General features: G+C 50.5%; 2 protein-coding genes across 9 annotated transcripts in view; one reads left to right on the forward strand and one right to left on the reverse strand.

Moving 5' to 3' along the window:
- The window catches only part of TMEM163 (transmembrane protein 163), a 260,485-nt gene extending 257,631 nt beyond the window's left edge, over positions 1–2,854 (forward strand). The window contains exons 7-8 of the mRNA XM_033231704.1: positions 448–589; positions 1,843–2,854. Coding sequence (XP_033087595.1) covers positions 448–589; positions 1,843–1,903 — 203 coding nt within the window. The 3' untranslated portion in view covers positions 1,904–2,854. The remainder of the gene's footprint in view (positions 1–447; positions 590–1,842) is intronic.
- Positions 2,855–3,999: 1,145 nt separating this feature from the next.
- Positions 4,000–17,876, reverse strand: part of MGAT5 (alpha-1,6-mannosylglycoprotein 6-beta-N-acetylglucosaminyltransferase) — a 334,005-nt gene continuing 320,128 nt past the window's right edge. For 7 of the 8 annotated variants that reach the window (XM_033231695.1, XM_033231697.1, XM_033231699.1 and 4 more), the window contains 2 exons: positions 16,993–17,150; positions 9,865–10,113 (listed from right to left, as the gene is read on the reverse strand). In XM_033231695.1, coding sequence (XP_033087586.1) covers positions 9,915–10,113; positions 16,993–17,150 — 357 coding nt within the window. In that variant the 3' untranslated portion in view covers positions 9,865–9,914. Of the gene's footprint in view, positions 10,114–16,992; positions 17,151–17,876 lie in introns of all 8 variants that reach the window. The other variant, XM_033231703.1, reaches the window with a different exon arrangement.

Consider the following 17,876-nt stretch of genomic DNA (forward strand, 5'->3'; position numbering starts at 1 on the left):
GATAGGTAACTGCACATCCTGAACGCCCAGCTCGGACTCTGGCCCAGCAGACACTCAGATATGAGTCCCCAAGTATTTGAATGTCTACTGTGAGCCTGGAACTGTCCTGGGGACTGTGGACTCAACAGAAAACCACACCCCTGCCTCTAGGAGGTTTGCGTTCTAGCGGGCATGGGCGAGACCAGCTGTAAACCACACACGGCATCAGTGCCCGGAAGAGAAATAAAGCAGGTACAGGATGATGGGGGTGACGGCTCTATTCTGGGAGGTATCTAGTGACATTTGAGCAGAGACTTGATGGGCCAGGTGGTGGCTATCACTCATGAGAGCTTTGGGCACCGTTCCTTCCAGCACATGCTCCAGTTATGTGGAGGCAGGACTGGCATTTGGGGAATTTTCTTGGATTGCTTGGCACTGCCATCTAGCCTCTCTCTGCTTCCTTTGCAGGGTTTAACTCCCTTGTGGGCGGCGTGATGGGCTTCTCCATTCTTCTGAGTGCCGAAGTGTTCAAGCATGACTCGGCGGTCTGGTACCTGGACGGCAGCATAGGCGTTCTGATCGGCCTCACCATATTTGCCTATGGGGTCAAGTAGGTTCTTGTGCTTTCCTCTTGGCTTTCCTGGCAGCTAGGAGTGCCCCTTCTCTACCACCTTCCCCAGTCAGGAAATGACAGAAGGCTTCTGAAGTTCACATTTTATACCTGTGCCCCTCCTGAGCCTGACCAGTGTCAGGTGACTGGAAAAGCACCCAGCAGGGGTCAGATATCCTTGGGGCTGGCATGGAAGTGAGGCAAGGACCAGAGATATCAGGCCTTTAAGCCACAAAGGCACCCCTTGACTTCCGTCTGATATCTTTAGGACTCTGTGTGTCCTGACACCTGTGCTCCTTCCTCTCTGTCTTCGTGGTGCCCCAGGGACGCACCTCTGTGTGGCTTCCTCACAAGCGGAGCCCCTCCTGCCACAAGTAGGGGATGTGACAGTGTGCTGGCCAGGGGCTGCTTCCCTAGCCTTAGAGAACTTCCTGCAAAAGGGGACTAGGCAGTGCAGAAGGGCCCTGCTGGCATCGCCGACACGGGCTTTAGCACCCAAGCTGGAGCCAGCCTTTCAGAGAACCGTTTCTGAAGGGTGCTGTGCTTTTAAATGTTAAAATGCTTCCATTGCTCAAGGAAAGGTCGGATGGCTATCATCAAAAAGAGGGACAACTGCCAGCGTCGGTGAGGACGTGGCAGAAGTGGAACCCTCCTCCATGGCTGTGGGAATGGACCATGGTGCTGCTAGAACTTGGAGTTACCGTTTGCCCCAGCACTTCCAGTCCTTGGTTACACTGCAGGAGGATGGGAACAAACCTCCACACTGAAAGTTGTCCAGGACATTCACAGCAGAGTTATTCACAATAGGCAAAATGCAGAAACAACCCACTTGTCCATTAACAGATGAATGGATAAATGTGGTAGGTCTATGCAGCAGACTCTCATTCAACCCCCAAGGAATGAAGCGCTGTTATACTCGCTCCAACATAGATGAACCTCAAATGTTATGAACGAAGTCACAAAAGGTCACATGTTATGTGATTTTGTTTATATAAAATATCAATAGGCAAATCCATAGAGGCTGGAAGGAGGGTACGGCTCGTCAGGCGTGGGGAGGAGGGGAGTGAATGGTACAGGTGGCATGGGGTTTCTGAGGTAACACAAATTGATGAATATACCAAAAACCACCCAGTCACATAGGGTGAATTTTATGGTATGTGAGTTATCTCAGAAAAAAGAAAATGAAAATATGCTTCCCCAAGCTCTCCAGCCCCATGCCATGGAAGTGACCTTGTCTGTCTTCATCTTTGCAGACTCCTCATCGACATGGTGCCGAGGGTGAGGCAGACACGTCACTACGAGATGTTTGAGTGAGGGGGGCCAGCGTCCGCATGAGACCATCGAGATAAGAAGTTTCCACATAGGCAAAGGGTGCCAATATTTAACTGAACATCTGGTTTCTTTTTGGAAGTTTTCTTTCACATGGTTTGTCATTACAAGACAAGGTCTGCCCAGCCAGGTGGATCTACCTTGCCCCCATCACCTGCCGCCCCCATCAAACATGTTAGGACAATGCCCATGGGGGGACCTGCTTCCCCGTCTCCAGCTGGGACTGGCGTTTTCAATTCTCTGGAGTATGATGGTTCTCACGGGTAGGATGAGATCTTCGGCAGAGAGGTCTCCGGTGGTGCTCTGAGCCTGCACTGCATAGGACTGAGCAGACCCACCTCCTCCAGCTTGGGTGGCCCCGCCACTCCTGGTTCTTCCAAGTATCTCCTCTCCTGGCAGGTCTTAAGGGAAGATTGTACCCCTCACCCTTTACATACCCAGAATCATCAGTATGTCACTTCCTAATTTCTGTCAGTCAGTGTATCTCATTAGTTTCATACTGTTTTACTAATCTTAAATCTAAACAGATTTGCTCAAAAGGAGACCATTCTATTTTTTAAAGTACTTAGTGATATACATATAAGCTTTGCATGGACGAATTAAATAAGCACATGACCCTTTCTTGTACATTCAGAACCTGAACATCCATGTGAAAACTGGATCCATTTTTGAGAGATGTGAAACAGTTTATTTGTAATAATTAGAATCTATCCATATATGCATATATCTATATGCTGTGTTAAGTGGTAATGGTACATTACAGTCTGTGGAGATGGTTCGCTCCCTCTGTAAGGAACAAGACGTTCTCAGCTGATGTCACGGTAGGTTTAGATTCTGTAGTGTTCCCCAGCCTGCACCGTTCTGTACCTCTCACACCACTGCTTGCCCAGGCAGTAGTGGCTGACCAATAAAGACCTTTACCTGTTTTGTATGGCATGGGAAGGCAATCTTTGGGAGTTGTCACCATGCGGCACCAACACATGGGGAGGTTTTCCACTGTGGCTGAAGGATGTGGGAGGGGGAGCTTGTGCCTAGGGGGACTGAGCGTGGAGACCCCGATGGACTGTGGTGCAGGTCGCCCTCTCTGACCACTCAGGTAGGGGCCGCACACTCACCTGGCACCTGGAGCTGAGAGACAGCTGCGCCCAGGCCTTGTTCCAGCTTTGGGGTCCTGTCTGCCCTCCACGCTGGTGAAGAGAAGGGAGTTTGTTCTGTGAGGTCATGGAACCTTGGTCCAGTACCATGCTTTCAGGTGGCTTCTCCAGCAGTACTGAGGAATATGTCAACGGATGTTAATATGTAACATGAACTAAAGCAAGTTTGGGAAGAAGTGTAGGATCCTGTAGGTTTCTCTTCCGCTGGTTTTCTCGTGTCGTCTAAAATACATCATCAATCATGGAAGCACAGGGAGGGGAAGCTACGCTGGTCGCGTTGCCTAAACGCAGGTACTTGGCTTTCCCTTGTGTTCTAACAAACAAAAACACGCTATGTGAACTGCGTGGGGTCTGTTTTGGGCAGTAGCCAGGAAGCCCGCCAGCTTCAGAGGCCATGCAGATGAGGGCCAATGTCACCTGCAGACAAACTGTTGGATGGGGCATAGACTAGACCTTCCCTGTCTCCAGGGCATCTGCCTAACCAACTAACTAACTGCTCATGGCTCACTGCTTCCTGGCTGAAAAGCTGCTCTTGAGAGGCAGAAATCGATTCCAGGTCCAATGGATGCTGGTGCTCAGTTCCTTATAGGGCCATTAGCTCATTCTTAAAAAGATTTTTCTCAAAATCTTAGCAGTTCACTTTCTAATTGACTTTCCTTCTAGGGGAAGGCAGCGCAAGGAGAGTGCCCTAACATGCACAGCGGTGGATGTGATATAAGGGAAAGAATACACAGTAGTAAAACCTTCCCCTTTCCACTCCTTACATACACCTTCCTGTCTTCCTAGCAGCAGTTTCCACAGTGTGCTGCAAACCGTGAAAGGCAGCTGGGGGAAGTTGTGTGTTGGGGATGTGCCTAGACAGCAGCTCAGCTTTGTTCTGGAGGTGACCCCTGCATGCACCCGCCTCCCAAAAATCACTTCCACCTGTCACACAAGAAAAGTTTATTGAAAAATAAAGTTCTCCCTAGTTTTCTCTACAACAGTGGAAAACAAAGCAGTGCTCTCTATGCCAGTACAGTACATTTGGACAGCGACACCTTGTTTGCAGAACCCTGCATTACTTAACCCCAGAAGTGAACGATAGAAAATGGCTGTAACCAGGATCTGTTTGAAGACACAGATGCAAATGGCCATTAGCTTAAAGACATCAAGGTTGTGACAGCAACTGCAGTGGAAGGGACGTCACCATCGCCTTTGGCATCAACTATTATGCTATTAAAACTTGAGTAGGACAGTGAGCAAAATGCTTCCCAAGTTTGCTCCCTCTCAGCTTTGGCAGACATGAAGCTGCTCTGAGGTTCCTGACCTACTGTCCTGAGAGGCATTTAGACCTCCAGCACCACAGATCCTTTGAGCACCACCCCTTCCCCGCCATCCTCCATCAACAGTGGCCCTGCCCACCACATAAGCACAGGGTTCTCCAGCTGTGGGGTCAGGGTGGCAGCGAGGGAGTATCTTAAAAAGTAGCTCCACAAAATCTGGGCTAGAGAGACATGCTTTGCAGATGGGAAATTGCAATCACTGCATCCACAGGACGAGACTGCTGATTTGGCTGAAGAGAATCCAAAGGAATTTGAAAAAGACACCAAACTCCAGCAAATTCCAACCTGTAATCTATCCAGAGTTGTGCCAAGACAGGGCAGGAGATAAAACTTTCAATCCACTGGGGAAGTAAGAGGCCAAATCCTCTCCCAAAACAAAAAGCAAACCAATATTTAGGTGATTTGGGAAAACATCATTCAATCATGAGCAGCCTCTAGGAGCTGTTCTGGGAGGCCAAAATCCCTGCCCTATTGCCCACAGCTGGCAGGGTGGGGTTGGTTTTCTCTGGGATGAGGCCACGGAATAACCTTTAATTTGATGGAAACATGCAGAGCTAACCAGCCTGGGAGTCCCATCCCTGAGGACAGGAGGGGCCACCCCAGGCTGTAGGGGCGGCAAAGGGACTTGCCTGGGGAATGCGTAAGTTCGATTGGTCCCCCTTAACGCAGAAAAGCCTCCCTTACTGCATTCAAAGGAATACTGTTAACTTTGACTCAAGGGGTGCAGTCTGCCATTTTAATTTCTAGCTCAAAAATGTTCCTTGAGGAAAACTCTTGGAATGTTCTGAAAGATATCAGTGGGGTAAGGTCCGGTATGTTGCTAGCCAAAGGTCACCTTTACCCTTTCCAGCTGGAGTTCATAAATTCTTGCAGCCTTGTTTCCTTGGGGGCTGAAGTCGGGCATATTTTCAAACCAGTGTATTCAAGAATACAGTAAAATCCCAACCAGCAGGGTAGGCCGAGAACTGGGCTACTCTAAACCAGTAATTCCTACAACATTCAATCAACTTGGAATCATGTTTTCATGTAGGTATTTTTGAATCAACAGGAAGGGAATGAGCTCAGCTCTTTATTTCTCAAGTTTTAGGAAACACTAATAACAATATTTAACATTTACTAGGGCTTACTATGTGCCAAGCACTGTGCTAAACACTGAATCCTCACAAAACCCTAAGTGCTAAAAAAGCTAGGGTGATTTTTGTTCTGCATTCCAGACTCTACAACTAATTTGGTCTTTTGCTATAAAAACTTGGTCTTCCAGTTTTTGTTGAAGCCAATAAGAATCACAGGAACTCACCCTCAGCTTCATGAAACTCTCAGCTTCCTAAATGAGCATGAATCTATTTATGTCCATCTGTCTACTCACATGAAGATGCTCTGCAGCCCCACAGGGATGGATGGGGTTAGAATAAAGCCAATATGGAAATGACAATACTTTTAAATAAATAAAATAATCCAGGCTTGGGATAGTAACACACAACAGAGCCTGTCGTTAACAAAATAGACTTTTTTTTTTTTTTTTAAATCAAGAATTTTTGGCCAGAGGTGAGGGTGGCAATGTCTAATTATATACACAAGCTAGGTAAACCACCTTGGAGAAATGGGGTGGCCACCGGGGTCTACTCTAAAAGGCACGTACCTACCTATAGACATATAGTTTCAGTCCAACACGTCATACTGATGTCAACCCTGCCAGTGAGTTGAACTGGGCTTGGGGAAGCTCATTATTCACCTTCATTAAGTCTTGCATTCACTAAAGAAACAAAAAAGGTGCACGTTCTTTCCCTGTCATGATGCTGAATTATTTCTTCTCCAAGCAGGGCCTTGAACTTTGTGGATGCACCTGCTCACATGCTTCTGCCTCAGCCACACCTCAGCAAGTGCGTGGGTGGCAAGGAACACAGGCCGGTTGACACACTAGCAACCAGCAGTCCCAAGGTAGACCAAAAGGTATGGCAGAATCCAGCCCTTTCTTGAGGTTCTCAAGGCTTCACACCCTCCGCTGGGGGTGGAAGTGCACATGCATACACGCTGTGGCCTGGCGGGGTGGCTGCAGGGAGCTGCTGGTGTCCAGCCTGAACAGCTACAGTGACTCAAGAACATGTCCTGTCTCCTAGCTGGAGGAGTCTCTATTGCCCTTCAACAGCATCCAGATTCCAAAAACTAACCCCAAAGAAAAGTGAAAAGGCACATCAAGAAAACAAGTATCACCAAAGAAACTAATATCTCCAAACGCACAACAAACACACAAAAAAGCAAACTGTAATGAGCAGTGACAAAAACCCAGTCCAAGCAAAAATGAAAAAAAGCATCTCCATTTATACATGTGCAAATCAAACTGCATACACCAAATAAATGAGGTGTTTACTGGCATTCAAAGAAGTCTTTTTACTCCTCAAAGTATTTACCTTTCAATGGAAAGCTTTCTCTTTTAGTAAATTAGATGTTTTCTCTCAAGTTTTTTACGAGCTTAGGATCACAATGGGGAAAATAATCCAAAAAAACCGGCCAGACATTATAGCGCAGAATTAATCATAACAGGATTTCTCTTCCCATGGAACTGTCATCAGCTATACACTGGTTTAGGATTCTATCAAGATCAGCAATGGCAAAACCTCCACAGGCTCCCAGCCCACAGTCAGGGGCACCTTGCTCTCCTCTTCCACGCAGGGCAGATGGAAGCCCCCTCCCCAGTTTCCTCTTCAGGATCACTGACCAGACCTGGGTCAAGTCTGAGGAGGCCTGGGAGTCAGAACACATTCAGGGGTCACTGACTCTTCAGATAATGCCCTAAACAATTGGAGTGTGGGCCTGTTTGCTCCCAGAACAGCTGCCCTGCCGGTGGAACTCCGGCACGCTTCCAGCCAACACTGGACTGGGGGCACGAAAGAGGGACTTTTTTTTTTTTTTTAGACGGAATCTCGCTCTGTCACCCAGGCTGGAGTGCAGTGGCGTGGTCTCGGCTCACTGCAAGCTCCGCCTCCCGGGTTCACGCCACTCTCCTGCCTCAGCCTGTAGCTGGGATCTCCTGACCTCGTGATCTGCCCGTCTCGGCCTCCAAAGTGCCGGGATTACAAGCGTGAGCCACTGCGCCCGGACAAAAGAGGGATTTTTAAATGGCAGAAAAGTGCTCTTCTGGGCTGCCTGACCCAGGCCGGGGGTGGGAGTCGTAACTTGGAGAAGGGGAAGGTAGGGAGGCCTTGAACTTAGGGACAGTCAGCAAATGATCCCTGCAGCTTTTGGAACACAAGGCAGGGCTAAGGTTACTTTTCAGCTTCCTTGCTTAAGTAGCAGTGGCTAAGTGGGTTAAACTTTGCTCGGCCTGCAGGCTCCCCCTGTTGGTCAGATGCTTGCATTGACATCGTCAGTGTTCAATGCTCCTGGAAGAGCCCAGCAGAGGGCGGCACTGGCCCAGGCAAATTCCCACACCCTAGGGTACAGCCAAGAGGCCCATTCACAAAGAGTAAGTTCTTCCTCACAGCAAGGATGCCAGTCATCTGCCCTCCTACTGCAGGAAACTGCCGTTGCTTTAGGCTTAAAGAAATGCACAGGCTCGTACACGTACACACACACACACACACACACACACACACACACACTCACCAAGGTTTCCTTTGGACTTCTGCCCTTCTTCCTAGGCCCAAGCAGAGGCTTTTCTCAGCCAGGTCTGGAGGCGTCCCTGTGATGATGCTCAGGGCAGAGGCCTCCCCATGCTACTCTCCCTGGCAGATGTTCTCAGGGGCCACCTCAGGAGTGGAGGCGGCCCCGGGTACCCCCCCTCTCCTCCATTCTCTTAGACTGGAGGTACAATTCAGACCCACTGAGCAGGGATCTCAGTGGGCCTAAGAAAAAAGGCTGGCTGCACATTTGTGTAGCAACTGAGAAAGAAGCAGAATGTAACTTTCCAGACTTAAAGGCCTCACACTTACTCTAGTCCTCATAAAGTAGAATTCTTCCTTTCCCTCACATCTGAAAGCCACCAGCCATTAAGCCTTGCCCATCACTTCTGCCCAGCAGAGGGCTCCACCGGGCTGCCCTCTGTTAGCAGGCAGGGTGCTTGGAAGCCCTGGCGCAGAGCACATCATTGAGCGACTGAAGTGCCCAGCAGGGGCCAAGTGGATGATGCCAACTGCTCACATTAGGCAGAAGGGGGCTCACTCGCATCAGCATGGAGATGTCAGGGGCTTTCCAGAAACGTACAAACTTGTACAGAGCATGGCAGCAATGATTCGGTGGGGTGGGGACTTACACAAAGGCAGAGCACGGGGGGTCCAGGGTGTGGAAGGTGAGGTCCAGTGTGTTTGACCAGGTCAACCTGCTGATTATTCAACAAGTCAGAGCGACCCTGCCTGAAGGAAAAGCCAGCACCAGATTCCCTCCTTTGCGAGCTACACCCTCAGGGAAGCAGCCAGCACAGGGCACTGCATTCATCCTGAGCTGCCCCTGCTTCCCCAGCAGACATCAAGAGCCGCCTTCCCTGGACTTTGGTGCCATCACAGGGGACACAACACAAGCCCATCTGTCAGGAGCCCAGCTCTGGTCGTGCCACACGTTCTTAAGGACCAACTTCACTGCTGTCCACATCTTGGCTCAAAGACAATCCTCTCCAAATCCATGAGCAGTGTGTGTCCTTCATCTCTACTTTCCTCCTCATAGCAGGGCTGGAGAGAGGGTGAGTTTACCAGAAACTCCAAAATCCGTATTTCTTTCCCAAAGGGATTCTAAAATAAATTATGGCCAAGGTATGTGTCTGGTCACGGGGAGATGGAGGAAAGGGGCCTCATCTCCTTTTTAGTCCCTGGCTGGGCTCTCTGGACAACACAGGCGCGTCCCCCCGACTGAAGCAGCCCGTGCTCTAGGTGCCCTCTATGACAATGCCCTGGGGAGTTCGGCTGTGCTTCCAAAGCAAAAGTTTCTTTTGCTCTGCTGCCATCTGTTTTGAGCTGCCAAGTCCCCATGGCTGTCCCTGAACATGCCACCAGTCCCATGGCACATGGTCTCTCTCCTGCACCCCGCCCAAAGCAGACAGAACAGTATAGTGAAGGTGGATGATTAACAGTGGAAATAAAAGAAGCCTGTGATCAATCCCTCCTCTCCCTCCCGTGGTCCCCTCCCTCCCACCCGAATAAGTAAGTTAATGGGTTTAGGAATGTTCCCATTCAAAGTTCTTTCCCATCAGCTCAATTCCTTCTGTTTTGCTTTAAAGGACTCTTGAGACTTTCTTTTGCCCTGGAGCAGCTGCAGTGACAGTCTTCCCACAGTTGCTCCTTCAGAAACAGAAATGACATTGTGCCAGGGACAAGCCAGGCTCCTGGCCTGACAGATGCTCTTGTTTTGTTTTGGTGAAGACTCCACTGGGCTGCTCGGAGTGCAGCAAGGGCATTAGCACATCAGAACCTTCTACCAAAAAGTTCAGGCTCTTGCCAGAGTCCCTAGATTACTTCTGTCCCTGGCCCTGCCTGATGGAGCTGGGGCCACTGTCTTCCCCAGCAGCATGGTGCAGGGCTGAGCAGGTAGCTGCTATAGGCAGTCTTTGCAGAGAGCCACCTGGCCCTTGATGAAGTCCCGGCAGGGGCAGACCCTCTGGTGCCTGGGGTGGGCACCTGCACAGCTGAAGAGCAGGAGATCACCTTGAAACACACAGTGCTTATTCTTGGGGTCAAAGGAGGGCACCAGGATGTCCTTGGCCAGCTCTGAGCTTTGGCAGGTTACCTTGTACCTGAAGAGGAAGAGAAAGGCACAAGGGTTGGTGATGAAGGGACAAAGCCTGTCCTCGTCACTGGCCCTGTGAGCCCCCATCTTGAGGCATGGGGGGATGTTCAGTTGTCTTGTCCTACTTTAGAAATGCAATGGTGCCCACCCTCTGCATCTGCAATCCTCCCCTTCTAGGCATCTAGACTCAGGAAGGCATGTGTGCACCAGGGGGTGTGTGCAGGGGTGTGTGTTTGAGGCTGCTCAGTGAAGCTTTGTCTGCAATGGAGAAAACCTGGAAACAACCCAAATACTCACCAAGCAGGGAATGGCCAAATAAATCATGGCCCTTCTGTGCTTTTTGAGTTCCCTGCAGCCATTGAAAAAGAATGAGGGAGAAAAGAGGAGCAGGAGAGTCATCCTGGGGAAAGGTGAGTCCCCGAATGGGAAGCATAGAGCAATCAGCCAGCGGTGTGCACATGGGAGGTGAAGGCTGCAAGTTGAGACAGCTACAGGCTAATGCCTTAGCAATGGCTGCTTCCAAGAAGTGAGAATGGGGCAAAGCTAAGCATTATTTACATGTTTTTTTTTTTTTTTTAACGTATGTTTAACTTTTTAATTAAAGGCTTAAAAAAATTCCCGTTATATGGCCTTAGCCTCTTGCTGGAAAGCAATCAGACAGAAGGTGCAGTCCTGGGGCATAGCCTTCCTGGGTCTTTGCAGCCACCCTTCAGCCATGGCAGTGGTAACCCCAGGTAGAGCAGGTGAACTGAGGCTTCAGGATGTGCAGAGAAGGCCAGAATGCAGGCCCTCTCTCCCCAGTCCTGCACTCTTGCGCCTCTGCCTCTTCTCCCAACAGCTGAGTGGTCTCAGGCTGTGGAGTCTGGTGGCTTTGCTTCCTTTGGCTGGGACCACTGCTTGGGGGGCCAAGGATATTCTGATGTTTCCATTCTCAACAGTTTTGGCCTCTTATCTCATATCTTTCCCTCCAACTTGGGGTGATTGCCCCCATCCACCTTGGTTCCTGAAGGAGGCGGCGGCCTCACCTGGTGTCCTGCATGAATGCTAGGTGGGAACCCATGCTGTACCTGAGACCAGAGAAGGTGGTGTCAGGGGGCCGGTCAGACCTGGGTTTGAGTCCTGGCTTTGTCTCTTAGGAGCTGTGTGGCCCTGGACAAATGAGTAAGCCACTCTGTGGCTCAGATTCCCTTCCATAGAACGGGGATAAATAATCCTTTACTGCAGGAATTTAGTGCTTCTACAGCATGTGGCAGGGTCAAGCTCTAAGTAAGTCGATCAATGGCAGCTATCATTATTGTTAGGATCGTGGTCACCATCATCACCCTGCCTTGGCAGACACCGGATGGGCTATACCACCTCCCCTCTTGCTTGACCAGTGGTATGAATTTACACACCAACCATTTCTGTTTCACTTGGTTCATGGAAGTCTCATTTTTCTGCTGACATGGAGGGGATGAAGATGGGGAGCTTCCAGATGGGCTTGTATGTGTATGTATGCATATGTGTACACGAGCATGTGTGTAGAGCATGTTTATGTACTTGTATTTGTGTGCGTGCATGTGTATGCCTGTGTATGTGTGTGTAAAGCATCATTTTCTCTCGTACTCCTGCCCTGTCTTTCTCTAGCTAACTAACTGCCTGGGGCCTTCCTTCCCTTACCAACATTAACCCTGCGATTCCCTGCACATCTGCTGGGGCTTCTGGTGAGATCTCCCAGGCTGTTAGCCTGGCTCCTGCTCAGTTGCAGCTGAAGCCCCAACTGCTTCTGGAACTCAGCATGTCACTGGTGCTCGGGCCTCCCTCCCCTACAGCCTGCGGTGCCTCCTGCACATGTGAACTGCACCAGGAGCCCAGGACTGCTCAGGAGAGCAGGACTCTTCTCTTGCTCCCACAGTCACCAGGAGAGCGCTGCAACTACCCTAAATACGCCACCACCCCTGCTCTTGATGCCAGCTGGGAGGTGGTCATGCCCAGGGAGTTAAGGTCATGAAACATGAAGGGAGAGGGCAGGAAGTTGATTTTTATGGATTTCCTTTTTTTTTCTTTTTTTTTTTGAGACGGAGTCTTGCTCTGTCGCCCGGGCTGGAGTGCAGTGGCCGGATCTCAGCTCACTGCAAGCTCCGCCTCCCGGGTTTACGCCATTCTCCTGCCTCAGCCTCCCGAGTAGCTGGGACTACAGGCGCCGCCACCTCGCCCGGCTAGTTTTTTGTATTTTTAGTAGAGACGGGGTTTCATCGTGTTAGCCAGGATGGTCTCGATCTCCTGACCTCGTGATCCGCCCGTCTCGGCCTCCCAAAGTGCTGGGATTACAGGCTTGAGCAAAATGAGTCCGAGACTTGCAGCTACCAGGTCCTTCACAGAATTTCTCAACTGGACAACAAGAAGGAAAATATCTGGAACTCAATTCTGAATGACAAGTTTACATATGGAACACGGCCTTGGGATACAGGTTTATACTTAGGACCTTTTTTTTAGGTGAATTACAGCAGCTGCTGTGGCTTTACTTAAACCATCTGCCGGCACACTGCTAACTAGAGCACAGAAATCTCTATGGTGACTCTCAGACCCCATGGCGAGGCATGTAATTGTCAGGAGCCATGAAACCGCCCCCTGCCTGCTCCCTGGGTCACCCGGACTCAGGCTCTAGGCCACCATCTCCCAGGGCAGAAGCACACATGTGTGTGTGTCTGTGAGCAGGATTTAGCTAAGGCTGCAGCAGCAGAAGCCTGCCTGGGGTGATGCACAGAGACCACCACAGACTGCTCAAGCAGCAGACACTTCACCAGGCCACAGGTACCTGACACCAGGCAGCTCCTCGAGGGTTCAACTGGTGGATGCGGTGCTGTGGAATGCAGGGCTCTAACCAACTCCCTGGCCCCAGTGTCTTCTAAGCCCCCTTCTAAGCTCTCCCTTTTACTGGCATGCATGTGCCCATCCTACAGCCCTGAGCAGTCAGGAAGGTGACTCCATTATCCTTGCGAGCAAAGGTCATCAGTGAGGCAAAGCAGCTTTCCCCAGTTGCTAGAGCACATGGAGACCAAACAGCCTCTGCCGCCCAGGATCCTCAGTCCCTAGGTGGTCCCTGCCTTTCCACGGGATGCATGGTACTGTGTCTGCCTCTCTGTCCCTGCAATGTCTGTCTCACAAACACCCACATCCTCCTGCTCAGAGACCCCACCACAGTGTGCCATCTTCCTTTCTTCCTAGTATCTTACAGGATGGGAGTTAAAGTTTCTGGGCCCATCAGGTCTGTTTACAATTTATAGCTCTTGAAGAATAAGAAGAGGCAAAGCCCCCTCCAGTGGGGCTGGTCACACTTCCTCACCTGAAGTCAGGCAATGAGCTGAGAAGTCACCAGTGCCTTCCTGACACAGACCTATAATGCACAGGACAGGATGCACTGGACAGGAGGCGAGTGCTGCTGTCTCACCTGCTGCTCCCGCCCCTCCCTCCTGCCCCTTCCCTAGAGTGCCTTCCCTCCCTCAGCCCCCTCTCAAGAGGGCTCTGTTCCTTCTGGCTGTGCCTCACCAGGCCCCACCTGGCAAAGACTCCACTGGGATGCTCTCAGTGCAGCAGGAGCAATACCAAATCAGAACCTTCTACCAAAAAGTTCAGGGTCTTGCCAGAGTCCCTGGATAACTTCTACCCTTGGCCCTGCCTGATGGGGCTGGGGCCACTGTCTTCCCCAGCAACATGGTGCGGGGCTGAGCAGGTGGCCTACAAAGGGTCACCTTCCCTCTCTCAGGTAACAAAGCACTCACAGTCTAGACTGTACTGCTTGTAATTCTTTGCATAGAGCAACCCCAGTTGCCAGTAATTTAACATTTTAGAAGAAACAACTTTAAGAGGTAGCAAAATTACAAACTGGGCAGGAACACATGCCCCTGTGTATGGAACCGAGGTCCTCTCCACTGGGCCACACTAGAATGGACTCTGGCACTTCCTGGAGCCTCCATCTGCCAGTCCCCACCCCAGTCTGGGAGGAGACTTGTCCAGAGGATGTGGGTCGTCGCACGTGAATCATGTGTGCTCTGTAGTGGCCTCTTTAGCGCTTAACTGCGCCCTTGCACCCTGCATGCACAAGAACCTGAGGCTGGTTTCCTGAATGGCCCTGATTCAAGACAACACAGGACATTCCAAAGGGTTCCCCTGATGTGATATACTAAAGTCATATTATAGAGTGAGGACAGGTGGTTCTTAAACGCTATGGATACCCAAAGACTGAAAAAGGAACTTAAGCTTAGCTCAAAGCAGGCTCCAAGTTGGAGATACAAAGGCAGTACTGGCTTGCAGGAACTGCTAATTGCTAATTGGCTATGAATATGGATGGGCCAGGATCACCTCCACACTGAGGAGGCACTCAACAGACTGCCAGATAGCTGGGGTTTTACAACATTATCAGTATTTACAAATGCATGAACAAGTTATTCAGCAGGGTTCTTATGTTCAGAGAATTAATTTCAGATGGCTTTATTGCAAAATTAGCATTCATTCCAGCCTCCTGCTAAGAAAGCCCTGATCTCTACAGTGGGGTAGGGGGTGGGGGTGGGGTCAAGTGATCCCATGGCACAGGGCCTGGCCTCAGGACAGTCCCATGCCAAGCCCTTTTGCTCCCATGAACTCTGCATGGATATGGAGGTGGGGAGGGGCCAGGGCTGGGGTTGGCTTATCCGTCTTGGCTCAGTGGCCTCGGGCCTACTCCACTGCCCAAAGCTCTCTGGAAGAAAGGGGTGTTTTACTCTGTCTTTGGCAAGGGCTGTTCATTATCTTACCCATCACCTAGGATATCCCCATTTTACAGATGAGAAAACTAGCAGAAGTGAGGGAAGTGGCCATTTGCTCTTTCTCCTTTCTGCCTTCCCTGACCTGGACCCTGGCCTGGAGGTGGCCTGCCTTTGTAGGGGCCCGTGCTACTTCTGAGCCAGACCCTGAGCACAGTCCCTGGGCCAAGAGCCCTGACTCCTGCCTGGCCAGGAAGGAAGCCGTGCTGTTCAGGAGTCCCATTTGGTCCCATTGCCAGGATGTCGCTCCTCATATCTCTTCTTCCAGAAGTGGGCTTATGCCGACAGTCCCTAGTTTGTAAATAGTGAATTCTGACTTCAGATGCAGAGAGACTCAGGGTTCTCAAGAAGCCACCTTGCTCCAAGAGCTATATGCAAAAGGAGCGAGTGGAAAGCCCCTCAGAACCCTACAATTCAAGATTTGCGCTGTGGAACTGGAAGCTTCTGGTACCACCACAGGCTTTCCAGACATCCTGGACCACCACCCCCTCCCTAAAGCTTGCCTGGTGGCAGAGCAGGGTGCTGCCCCGAGTCCCCACTTTTCGCCTATGCTTTTGTTTTCATGGTGTAATCAGGGCAGCTTCTGTGCCTGGGTCTTCTCAAAAAAAGAACAGGAAAAAAATAGCATCACCAGGGCCAAGTACAGTGGCTCACACTTGTAATCCCAGCATTTTGGGAGGCCTAGTGGGGCAGATCACCTAAGGCCAGGGGTTTGAGACCAGCCTGGCCAACATGGTAAAACCCTGTCTCTACTAAAAATACAAAAATTAGCTGGGCGTGGTGGCGTGCAGTTATAGTCCCAGCTATTTGGCAGGCTGAGGTATGAGAATTGCTTGAACCCAGGAGATGGAGGTTACAGTGAGCCACGTTCACGCCACTGCATTCCAGCCTAGGCAAAAGAGTGATACCCTGTCTCAAAAAAAAAAACATAAAAAACAAAAAAAAGCATAGCTCACACCCCTCCTCATGAGAGCTTCCCTGCAGCAGGCAGGACACAAGAGGCCACACACTCTCCCTACAAAGGGTTTTACACCACATTTACAGATAAGACGACTCACAGGAAACAGGCCAACTCAGACCATGGTGCACAAATAACAACAGTGGCCAACAGCACTAACAGGGCGTGAAGCCAGAATAGGGACAGGTGAGCCCTGAGCCCCAGGTCCACTCCACTTCCTAAACATCCTCTTCAAGCCTGGAATGGTATACCTGCTAGATTGAATATCTGGAGTTGGGACAGCAGGGTCTTATTATTTCTGGGCTAGTCTCTTGGAGAAAACACCTAATCAGAGCTACTAAGGTGGTGGGTGGGTGGGTGGGGAGGCTAGATAATTATGCAATATGTGGACCCTGGTGGGGTGTGATAAACATGGAGAGAATGGATTCAGGCCTGTCAAGGGTCATGGGTGAGAGGTCAGAAGAAACCTCAGATGGAAATTTGGGAACTGCAAATGCCCAACTCAAAATGTCAATGCAAAGGGAAAGGAAAGGCGCCACTAAGTAATGTAAGCACAAGGTAAGAAATTCAAGGAAGGCGCCTCCCCTGTGCAGCCCTGTGCCAGCATTCCCAGTGGGGCACTTACCTCATTACCAAGGGACCCCGCAGACTCAGGTCTGCTGGGGCCTGAGATGCACCATGTGTCAGTGACCTAGAAGAAACTGCAAAAGGGAATAGGCCACAGGAGAAGGCTGCTCTTGGAAATTGTTGTGGGCAGTTTTGTGCCAGCAGGGGTCTGAAGAGCTGATCCATCTACGCCTGTGACTCTGTGCCCACCTCTACTTCCACTGTTCTTGGGGTCAACATTAGTAAGCTGAACACCTCCCACAGTCTTCAAACCCAGATACAGTTTTATTTATGCAAATACAACACCCCTATTCTAATTCTAAACACATCATCATGCCAGGTGACTTCATCTCACCCAACAGGAACAGTAACAACACTAGGCTAACTCTCAGGGGATCCTGCTGCAACGTACTCCCCTCCCACACCTTATCCCCACAGCCCAGTAGCTTGGAAGTGGAAACCTGTACCTCTCACCTGACTACCCCACAAGGCCAGATGGAGTCTAGGGGCTGAGTCCCCACCCCCACCCCAGGGCACTTACTTCAGCATGTCCTTGTCCTTGTTGAGGTGCTGGAAGAAAGAGGGCTCGCAGATGAGCTGGCTCTCCTGGCACACCTGCTTGCAGGACTGCCCGGGCTCAGCAAGCTTGACCTGCAGGGCGCTGAGGGGTGGCCACATCACTTGCCCATGGCAGAAGTCCTAGAACGACAATGAAGCCATCAGCCACAGCGCCAAGGATACAGCTGGGGATCCCCAGCTCTGCCAACCATCCTGGCAATAGGAGGCGGCACACTGGGAGAGCACAGGGACAGGGAAGAGTTGGGAGCCACACGGATGGGCTGGATTGGGGCTCAGCTGGAATATGCCTTCAGGCCAGGTCTTGACCTCCCTAACCACCAGCTTACTCAACCTCAAGATGGGGACCAACAGCAGTGCCTTCCACAAAGGGATCCAGGATGAGAGGTCATACTTGTGACGAGCTTGGCACCACGTCTGCCCACGAAGGTGGCTATTCTCAATCATCACCATCGACACTTTGCAGCCAGGCTATTTAGAGCCTCTGCTCTTCAAGGCCCATCTTCAGACAAGCCTCCACCAGCTGGTCTGTTCCCTTCTCTGATTCCAAAGGCACTGTGTCTACCCTATCTTGGCAGTTACCTAATATGACACTGTTTCATGAGCGCTACTTTTATCTCAATGGCAAGGTTCTGACACTCTGAGGTGAAGATCACGCCAAGGAAGACTGCAGACACTTCTGATACCACCTCATATGGTGCTATGTCCTCGGTAGGGACTTAGTGCTGGTTGGTTGAAAACAAGTACAGTAAGTCCTCACTTAGTGTCGTGAATAGTCTCTCAGAAACCGCAATGTTAAGTGAAATGACGATATAACGAAACCAATTTTACAACAGGCTAATTGATATT

Source organism: Trachypithecus francoisi, unplaced genomic scaffold (genome assembly GCF_009764315.1).
Source record: "Trachypithecus francoisi isolate TF-2019V2 unplaced genomic scaffold, Tfra_2.0 Lachesis_group13, whole genome shotgun sequence".
Taxonomy (NCBI): Eukaryota; Metazoa; Chordata; class Mammalia; order Primates; family Cercopithecidae; genus Trachypithecus; species Trachypithecus francoisi.